At 40.4% G+C, this 11246-nt stretch overlaps 1 protein-coding gene across 1 annotated transcript in view; it reads right to left on the bottom strand.

The window, feature by feature from the left end:
- RGS22 (regulator of G protein signaling 22) overlaps positions 1 to 11246 on the bottom strand; it is a 63560-nt gene that overhangs the window by 51452 nt on the left and 862 nt on the right. The window contains exon 3 of the mRNA XM_050315318.1: positions 6995 to 7057. Coding sequence (XP_050171275.1) covers positions 6995 to 7057 — 63 coding nt within the window. The remainder of the gene's footprint in view (positions 1 to 6994; positions 7058 to 11246) is intronic.

The raw sequence follows: 11246 nt of genomic DNA, 5'->3' as shown, positions 1-11246 counted from the left end.
CAAATTTTATAATATAGGGCTAAGTGACTAGACATGACCAGATTATTTTAGTTCCATGCTGTTCAAGCTAAAACCAAAGCAAATACAATATCATTTTATCACATGCATCGACTTTCATTTGATCCTTTGTAACTTACTCTAGACCTAGGTTTTTACAATACGTATTCTATTTAGTGGAACAGAAAACTACAGCAACTTTAATGCAGTGAAGCAGATGCTAGTGACAATTTTTAATATGTAAAGTGTATTGCTATTCTGGGAGTCTGACTACCAATCATTTATAAGACAAATATACTAATGGAGCAGAAGAACATGCACTGATGGGATAGGAAGACTTCATACACTACATACTTGATTAAAAAGGTGGTTCTAAGTCCAGACTTTCAGGGTTTGGACTAAAATGCAGTTACGCATCCCCAGGGGCATCAAAAGGCATGCATACATTTTGTATCAGTCAGAGAGTAGGCAGTAAACTTGACACTATAGGGCTGCATCTGGAATACTGCATCCAGTTTTAGGTCTCCAGTACAAGGAGGATGTTCACATACATAGGAAGACCTAGCAGTAGCCTTACAGTACTTTTAGGGACGTTATTGAAAGATGGAGCCAGGATTTTTATGGAGGTGCACAGTAGGAGGACAAGAAACCATATGTAGAGACAGCAAAGGTCTCAACTGGATTATAAGAAAAAAGGTAGTTGTGGGATGATTAGCATTGGAACAGGCTGTCCAGAGAGATTATGGAATCAGTTGTTGGAAGTTTTCAAGACCAACTGAAGCAAGTGCCAAGCAACCTGGTCTCAATACTAAAGCACTGACCCTGGTCTGAGCAGGAAACCAGACTACAGACTTCCCCAAAGCCCCCTTCAGACTTAGTGATCTATGATTCTGCACAAATCCCAAATTCAATCCAATAGAGCATCTCTCTGGTCTCTCAAACTAACATATAAGAGCATTTTAGAATAGATAAAACCTTTCTGGAAAAGCAAATTTCACTTGCTTACTTAGGAAAACTAGAATGATAAATCAGATTATTTTTATAAGCATAATAAAGGTAATTCCCGACTTTTTTAACTCATCACCACCACAAAAATAAAAGTGATAATGTTATGACAAAAATCAAATGAGGACACACACACCCCCAACCTGATTTCTTGTAGAAAACCTTTTACCAGTTGCAGTGCAGGAGAGAGGATCAGACAATCAATTTTCCTTTCAGTATGCAAAAAAACTTTGGAGCAAAACACACAATTTAACCATTCCCACACATGACAAGCCACAAAAAAAACAATTCACCAAAAAACTATTCCATTCTCTTAGCAAAGTTTAAACCTTTCCCACAGAAGCCAAGCGCTGTAAAATCCTACAGTGTTTCACGGGACAATAAGAGAGGTTTATGGCACCACCAATATTCTAGGTCATTGCAATAATGAGGAATCTCTTCAGTGAAGATGGAGTGGATGACAGTCTGCAACTAAAAAGGAAAGGAAAGGGAAAAAAATTATCCATTCCAATCTAATATACTAAGAAATGTCTTTCTTACTCCACATTTGGCAAGTGCTTTGGCTTTTTAAAGACAAGTAAAATACACTAACCAAAGGCTAAGTGTATCATTCTCTCTAATTTGGGCCAATTTTCAATGCTTTGAAGATAAAGGGGAAAACTCCAGAGCCAAATTATACCTCAAGATGTTAAGAAAAAATATATCAGGTTTGGCAGGAGCCTTGAAGCTTGGGATTCCTACATTATCCATTTAGCACAATAAACAGGATCAAGGACTTGAAAATGACAACAAATAAGAAGTCTACAGACTTTGCAAACTGTTTCACTCACAGGCAATTCTCCTCTTGAACCCGGTATGACCAATGTAACTCAGTGTAGTAAACTCAGCTTCGTAAAAAATCTCCAAGCAAATAAAACAAAGCTGTTTTCAGAATGTGGTATGGCAATACTATTAAATAAATAAACAATTGCATGTACTTTTTTGACAGCAAAGAAATTTCTTAGCTGTCAAACACACATTTAATATAGTTTCAGCTGAATAATAAACAGAATACATAACTCTGAAACCTGAAGTTATACACTTAACTGAAGGCAAGACAAATTTCTCTCAGTCCTCCCATAACAGAAACCAAAACAGCATCCATCACCATGTTGCCAGGATATCAGACACATAAATCTCACTGTTCTCTGTCTTAACAGTTTTCAGATATACTTAACTTCAGATACCATTAACAAGTGTGTAAATATGCTCACCACATTTCAGACCCAAATAACATAGTTCAAACCCAAGAGAAACAGAATGACCACAGCCTGGCTGCTTCTTAGGTTAGGGGTGGGAATGAATAGAGATCTCAGCCAGGAACTTTGCCAAAATTTCCTTAAGACGGGTATGTCTGTATCATAAATAAATGTCAGTGAGAGTCCAGACCAGAATCTGAGGAGCTCCGTGAAGTGTCTGGAAAATTCACACTACACATGGTCAATGGAAACATCCCATTGACTTTAGCAACTCCAGCCTTTCCCTTCTCCTGATGAGTAAGACAAAAGTCACAATCACATATCGCCATCTAATTAAGAGGGAAGAGAAGAACAGTTATAGTAAACACACTATCAGTAAGAAATGAAGTCAGGAATGCTTTGTTTGCTTTCTTGAATATGAAAGATGTGAAGCAAGTTTTAGTCCTGAGTAATATAATAATAATGGCCAGTCTTCGCGAGCGAAGATCCGGGGAAGGTCTTTACACCTTCCAGCCTGCGCATTGGATTTTTTAGGTGAGACACAGTGTGCGCGGAACTGAGCCCACCCTTTAATCCTAAGGTTCATCTGCCGGGGCCAAGCGAGCTTGGACGGTGGCAGCGAGGTCCTTAGGATGTAGGTGGGTTGCCTTTAAGGGCTAACGAGCCCCACCTGCCCGGGAGTGGCCCTGAGCGGGAATCGAACCCGGGTCTCTAGTCCTGAGTAAGTCTCAACATAACATGCATGTAGGGCCTTACTTAAGTCAAAGCCTTTTTCCCTCCACACACCTGGAGAAGACAAGAGAAAACTAATGAGCATGCATTGACTCAATGATTTGATGCATGGAATTATTCAAAGTCATCTTCAAAACAGTGAAGGGCCTGAACTGTGCAGCAAAGTGGATTGCTTTTTTGCATTCTGCCCTTTCTGTCATCTGCTACTCGTAAATCAGGACTGGTTTTATTTTTGACAGCACTAGATTTTTCAGGATCATTCTGTTTTCAGAAAGACAGGCCCAAGCTTTGTTACTTGGACTTTAATTGTTTTCAGAATTATCACCTGCAGCAAATGCCAGATCCCAGACTACTTAATCTTAGAGCTCTTACAGTGAGAACAACTACCAAAAGAAGTAGTCTTCAAATCTGAGGTTGATAACATTGTGGTCACTTGGCAGATTTCTGCTGCTAGGAAAACCAACAGCCAGGGACTTGCCACCAAAGTGTGGCACATCCAGCACATCCTGCATGTGATTCAGCTGAGGCTCAGTTTGGTATTTTGTCTCTAGTTTCAAAGAGGAGGAGAGTGCCTTCCTTAGGATCGCTGCTAACTGGAAAATGAGGGGTAAGACCCCAGCACGGACTTGGAGTGGAACAAGTAGCAGGCAGCTTGTAGAGTGCAGGAGAAACAAGCTGACATTACTACGATTGCCTTCAATGCTGAGCTTGGATGGCAATTTCTGACTTCTGAATTTTCATTCCTGACTAAACATATTCTTGGATGTTTTTAATACAGGGATCAAAGATTCAAATTCTAGGACTGCCTGACCACCTAGCAAAGGAAATGTATCCAGGCCAATGTTTCTCTTAAATCTTTCATTTTACATTAGTTCCTAAGGAAGGTGTAACTCGTTTGTGTGTCACGTAATTGGTTTCTGCTACTGTGAAATCACTGTATTACTGGCAATAACCGCCCTCCTGAGGTTATTTGTATTACATCTTTCAGAAACATTTTCTGTACAAACTATCCTTCATCACAGTATGCAGATCTTTGGAGTACTTAGATATTCATATCAGGTTGTGTTAAATATCATTATAACAAGAGAATCACTTAAAAGATACACTGTGAATCAAAGCAAAAAAACCCATGAAAAATCTGCTGCTGCTACAGCAAGTCCCCAGTGATACAATTTTCCGTATGCTAATGGTGCAATATAAATCAACGCAGAGGCAGTCTCTTAAAATAAGCATATGCTACCCCTGCTTTCTTGTATCAAGTCACACAATATTTTCAGTTGAACTTGTTGCTTAACTACTAGCACACCTGGGTAATACTGTTCCCAGGCAACAGCATATAAGCACAACAAGAATAAAGCAATGGAAATTTCAATGTGGTGTTTTAGTAGAAGCCTTCTGAGAAGGAGAGGAAAATTGGGAATGTAAGGTATTCAAACCACAAAACTGAAGGCATTAAGAGAACTTAATCCTGAAGAGGGTAAATACTTAGGAAAATATCAAAGAGAAAATAAAACCAATTATGAGAACATTACAGTTAAAAATAGACAATAGAGCATCTGTTTTCATGAAGATACGTAAATATGTGTAAGAGAGACCATGTGTCATCTTAGAAGCTACCAAGATTACTAGCGTAAAACAGTGTTTACCCAGGAGTGACTGTGAACTCTTTTCTGTGGGCTTCAGAGCCATCAGGAGCACCTGCACAATTGCTGCGGTTTGGAGCTGCTGAGCTGCGCCAGGACTGTGGGCTGAGGAGCCCTCTGAGGCCAAGGAGAATTTTGGCCTCTAACAGATGTCCTGAAATCTGTGCAAGTCCAAGGAGATCAAGAGACTAAGCAGGCTGAACTTCTTACCCGCTCCATCCTCTGAGATTTGGGGAAAACTTGAAGCACAGTTTCCAAAGAAGCAGTGAAGGCATGGAGGATGGTATTCCTGTTCTAAGAGCAACCTGGCACATGGAAGGAGGCCTGGGTTTAAAAACTAAGTAGTTAGGCTTGGATTTAGTTAGATATCATAAAGCAGCTGCAGGGGGAGAGGTGGAGAATGTTGGAGTAAAAAAAGCCCCAGCCTCTCTCACCACACACTTTCTTCCATCTGTGTCTCTCCAGCTTTGAAAAAATTATTCTTAGGAATCTTGCAGTGTGGTGAAAGCACATAAAGGCTGAGCTCCTGAGAGAAGTCAGTATTGCTGCTGTGCACAAAACCCACACCTCTGAATATCTTCAGATTCTATTTTAAGATTAAAAACTGGCATGGGGAGCCCATTCTACCATCATTAGTTGTGCAATTTCCATTCTATGTGTACATTTACACAAATCTATGATGTGGTTTACAGAGCACAGCTATGTCTAGTTCAGTTTGTTAAGCCAAATCATTCACTTATGAATCATAACTGAATTTATTTCATTAATGGATGCATCGGAGTCTGAGGTCCAAGGAGCATCAAGAAACATTCTGCCCCTTCCTAACACTGTGGGTGGCTCCCACCAAGCAAGTTGCAGAAATGGGTGTATGTTTGTAGTGTAGCCTGTCAGACTGCAGTGCCTTAGGAGGGGGACAGGCTGTGGGGTAGCTCTGTGTACATTGGGTGGGAGCCACGAGTGACACAGTGGAAAGGCCTGCGCCACCTGGCAAGGGAGTAGGGCTGCGAGGCGTGGGGATGAAGAGAATGGGGATAGTAAAGGCCGAGACTACTAAGATGAAGCTGGATGATACTGCCACATTGAAGGAGCAGGACCATATATTTGACTCTTGTGACAATGTAGAGAGGCAGGGTAGTTGATGGGGGAAAAGAGCAAAGTATATGGCAACTAGTTAAAAATAGGGCACTGGGTATGGCGGTCTAACTGTAACTGGATCAGCACACAGAACATAGTGTAAGCCTGCACACTTCTGGCTGCAGATGGGAGAGGAAGAAGAGGGAGGTGCCAACTTGGAGACCTTCAAAGCCGTGAATAGAAATAGAGCTGGTTCCTGAGCTTATATGCATGTTAATCACTGAGTGCATTGCCACAAGACTGTAAAAGGAAAAGCACTTGTTATGTCACCACAGTGTGATACTGGAACAGAATTGGACTCCTTACACTTTTAAAATATGTATTTATGTGCCTTTTTCATTTCCTATTCTTATTATTTTAGTGCACTAGTGCACTGTGATCTAAATGCATAATTAGTAACATAAATTTAAATACATATATAGCCTGGGGGTCCTGGTGGACAACAAGCAGTTCATGAGCAGCAGTGTGTCCCTTTGGCCAAGAAGGTCTGATGTACATTAGGAGGAGCATTGACAGCAGCTCGAGGGCTCCTCAGTACAAGAGAGACACGGAGCTCCTGGAGCAGGTCAGGCACAGGGTGATAAAGGCAATTAAAAGACTGGAACATCTCTGTTATGTGGAAAGGCTGAGGGAACTGGGCCCATTCAGCCTCAAGAAGAGACAAATGAGAGAGGCCCTTATCAATGTCTGTAAGTATCTGAAGGGAAGGTGTCAAGAGGATGGAACCAGGTTCTTCTGGGTGGTGCTGAGCAATAGGACAAGAGGCAACAGGCAGAAACTGATGCATAGGAAGTTCCACCTGAACATGAGGAAGAACTTCTTTACAATGCAGGTGACTGCACACTGAACAGGTTGCCCAGAGAGGTTGTGGAGTCTCCCTCACTGGAGATATTCAAGAACTGTCTGGATGCAATCCTGTGCCATGGGCTCTAGGATGACCTGCTTGAGCAGGGAGCTTGGACCAGATAACCTGCTATGGTCCCTTCCAGCCTTACCCAATCTGTGATTCTGTGATTCTTTAGCTCAGCAAGATAACATCTGTCCCCACAAGTCCAGAAGATACTGTGCTACTTTTTCTGATACTGATAACATCGAGCAGTAAGAGTTACTACCATTGAAACACAGACATATTGTAAAAGTCATTTAACTAGCAAGCAGCAAAATGTAAAATTTTCTAAGATGGATTAAGTTAATCTTAGTATGGTGTTTCTTGAATTTTGCATGAGATTTCTGTAAGGTACTTACCGGAAGACTCAAAAATTCATTAAAATAGTCCACAAGCATATCATCTGTGGCTAAGCATTCTTCCTACAGAGAGAAAAAACCACAAAGCAAGGCTTGTAGTAATCTGTGCTAATACGGTTTGAGTGCACTATTCCCTCAAACAGTATTTTTTCCATGAGATATATTATTTCCCACTTTTGAGAATCTAATCATTGCATCACTGTTGTATTCCAACCATTGCACACTCCTGAGATCCTTAGCAATTTAAAAAACATAAACAAAGGTAAACCCTTGGTGAATAAATTTACAGATAAAGCCTTCATAAACTCAACAGCTTCTAAACGCTGACAACCTGGATGTTTATTTTGGAAAAAATGTGCTTAAGCTAACAGTCTAGAAATTCCCCACATTGTACCTTTCTCTCTTTCACTTGGAAAAAAGGAGCATCCACCAGGGCCACCTTCTGCTCTCACACTGCTGCTTGGGGATGTTTTGGGAATAAAAGGGAGTTCACTGACCTATATTTTGGCTTAACGAGCAAGCAGCGTATGCTGTCCTTTGAATCTGACAGAAATGGGAGGCTTCCTGTTGACCTCATCAGGAGTGAAGACTGCATCTGTGTTTTTGTAAAAAACACTGCAGGTGTTTTTGTATCCTTTCTGACCCCTGCATTTTAAATCCTGCTAACAAGACTCAAAAAATTTTGAATAGAAATTAAATTATTTTGCTGTCGACAAACCCAGTATTATAGATCCAGATCTTACTTCTACTGTATAGTAGTATATTGAGTATATATTTAGTATATATATATATTGAATATATATACTCAATACCACCACCATCCCCGTTTCAGTTCAATAGAGGGTAAAAGTAGAACATCATTCCATTGGTCTTCAGATATGTATCTTCAGTATAATGAAGACACTTAACTATTTTTTATAGTTTCTAGAACATTCTATTATTTCTGCCTTGCAAGGCAAGGAAAATGCACCTAAGTCTGATGCATTTGCCAATATCAGCAAAGGTCTTGTGACACAAATCTTGTTTCTCTTTCTTAAGTTCATAGATTGAACTGCACTGGTGAGGAATAGCATTAAAGAGAGGTTATGTACAGTGTACATGGTATCAGGTATAGACAGGCAGTATCTTGATCCAAACCTCACTGGCATAAACAGAGACAGCTCAGGCTCAGGTAAGGAAGAAATCTGAGCTAACATACTTTAATATGAACTCAGGAAGACCACTGTGTGCTGCAGGACAAGTCAGAACCAGACTTGATGGTGTTTGCCTGGCCCTAATCTGCCAACATTTATTCCTTAGCACTTGTGGTTGCTCTTGTGACTGATACAGGACAGGCAAGTTAGCTCATGCTCTTCCCTAGAAAATGCTGACAATGCTGAAAGCAAAGCTTTCTGCATTACAGAGGTTGTGCTTTATTTGAACCACAGGCCCGTGGCCCAGTGTAATTGCAGTACCATGGACCTAGAGATGTTTGGGCACTGATTAAACAGGAGAAGTTTTTAGGACTATGCAGGTAACATGTGTTTTTAATTTCCCAAGGATATAATACTCTGTAGTCCCATATAACAGCAAGAAATGTAAACACAGTGGTTGATTAATCAATAAAATGTTTATGATCTTATTAATGCAAGCTTTACTACTCACTGATCTTACTGCGTCCATACACAATAGACTTTCCTCTGGTTTTTGGAGGGTTCTTTGTAGACAGTCTTATTTGAAATCACAGTTGCACTTTCATATTTGCACATGATAGGTTTTGGAGTTGCATGTACAATAGTATAGCTTAGATTTTTCTGTTAGGAAGTGTTTTGTTTCATCTTCCCTGCTGCACAGTCTAAATTATCACTATAAAAAGCTGCCTTTCATGAAGAATTGCAACTGGAGGTTAAGATGTGCTAAAAATTGGTCCAAAACTGTTTCATGCAATTTTTTTTGAATAGGAATATCTTGAGCCTGATTTCTATCACTCTTTCAACATTGAAAGGAATTTTAAAATCATTTTGCAATGGTAGACAATAATTTCTTAGGTATTTTCTGGAAACAAATCTAATGACTTCTATCTATAGCATTTCATACCTTTCTCTATTACTGCCATCATGAAAAAGTACAGAAACACAGAAATATTATTAGACATCAAAGGGGAACTTGAATGTGGATAAAAGCAGCACTATATTGCAAGATTTGCATTTCATGTTGCAGCACCCACTAAAATGATAAATACCTCTCCACTCTTGACAAATATATAAAAACATGACATCTTTAAATGTCAAAAGCTAAAAGTTAATATAAAACCCTATACTAAATAGAACTCTGACAGCTTCATGCCTGTGTGTGAAGTTTACCTGGAGTCAGACATATCTAGTCATATTAAGGAGCCTGCAGAATCCAGGTTTAATGCAATCTAAATATGCAGTTAGGAGATGTTCTCATGTACATACTTATATATGTCAAGTACCTTTTATGTATAGAATCATAGAATTATAGAGTTATTTAATTGTAAAATATCTCTAAGATCATAAAATCCAACTGCTAACCTGGCACTACCAAGCCCACCCCTAAACCATGTCCCCACGTGCCACATCCACATGCCTTTTAAATACCTCCAGAGATAGTGACTCAACCACTTCTCTGGGCAGCCTGTTCCAAAGCTTGACAAAACTTTTGGTGGTGAAATTTTCCTAATATTCAACCTAAACCTCCCCTGGCACAGCTTCAGGCAATTTCCACTTGTTCCTATTGCTTGTTACTTGGGAGAAAAATAGCTGCATCTGCAAACTTGCTAAAGGTGCGCTTCATCCCCTCATCTAGGTTGCCAATAAAGATATTAAATAGGACTGGCCTCAGTACCGATCCCTGGAAAACCCCAGTAGTGGCCAGCGTCCAAGTGGATTGAAGTCACTTCATTCACCACCATTCCCCAGGCCTGGCCATCCAGCCAGGTTTTTTACCCATCAAACAGTGCACCTGTCCACATCATGGGAAGCCAGTTTCTCCACAAGAATGCTGTGGGAGATGCTGTCAAAGACTTTACTGAAGTCCAAGTAGACAGCATCCATAGCCTTTTCCTCATCCACTAAATGGGTCACCCTGTCAAGTGTGATAAGATTTGTCAAGCAGGATCTGTTTTTCCTAAACCCACACTGGCTGAGCTGATCCCCTGGTTGTCCTGCACATGCCAGTGTTATGGCACTCAAGATGATCTGCTCCATGACATTCTCCAGCACCAATGTTAGGCCGACGGGCCTGTAGTTCCCCAGATCCTCTTTCCAACCCTTGCTATAGAGGAGCTTCACATTTTCCAACTTCTGTCACTTGGGACCTCCCAGCTGACCAGGACTGCTGGTAAATGATTGAAAGTGCCTCAGCCAACGCTTTCACCATCTCAGTTAGTACTCCTGGGTGAATCCCACTTGGCCCCATGGACTTGTGCAGGTCTAAGTGGCATAGCAGGTCACTGGCCATTCCCTCCCGGATTATGTGGGCTCCATTCTGCTCGCTGTGTCTGTCTTCCAGCTCATGGGCACCTTGACAATTATTAGTCTTGTTATTAAAGACTGAGGCAAAGAAGGTATTAAGTACCGCAGCCTTTTCCTCAGCCTTTGTCACTATGTTTCCTCCCACATCCAGCAAAGGATGAAGATTCTTCTAGGCCTTCCTTTTGTTGCTGATGTATTTCTAGAAACACTTTCTGTTGTTTTTACAGCTGTGGCCACATTAAGTTCTAGCTGGGCTTTGACCTTTCTAATCTTCTCCCTGCATGACCTCACAACATCCCTGTGATACTCCTGAGCTGCCTACCCCTTTTTCTCACCGAGTTCCAGCCAAAGTTCTCTTGTTCTTCTTCACTGCTGGGTTGTCTTTTGGCCTGCTCCTCTACCTTTAAGATTTACATATAGTTACGTATTTATATATACGTATATTTACATATTCACAAATTTATATACACCTTTCAAATGAGAAGGTAAACATCAGGGAACTTCTACAATGCGCTATGAGCAAAGAGCAGAAAATGTAAAGTAAGGAGACTGTTAAACCTGTCATGCTGAACCTTCCAGCTGATTGTTTCCTTCCTTCATCCTAATTCTCTTTCTTTTCCATTTCCATCTTTATTCTCCACAGTTGCCTGTTATTATTTTTTCTAATTATTTTAAAACTAAGTATTGTTTTATCTGAGAAAATTATAAGAAATTACTCAGTACTCCATACTTACAAAGGAAAGAAATGAGAAAACAGACAACAGTTTCCAAAATCG

This window comes from Myiozetetes cayanensis, unplaced genomic scaffold (genome assembly GCF_022539395.1).
Source record: "Myiozetetes cayanensis isolate MyiCay16 unplaced genomic scaffold, myiCay2020 scf1, whole genome shotgun sequence".
NCBI lineage: Eukaryota > Metazoa > Chordata > Aves > Passeriformes > Tyrannidae > Myiozetetes > Myiozetetes cayanensis.
The sequence above is the reverse complement of the archived record's forward strand: the minus strand, read 5'-3'. Positions and strand labels throughout refer to the sequence as shown.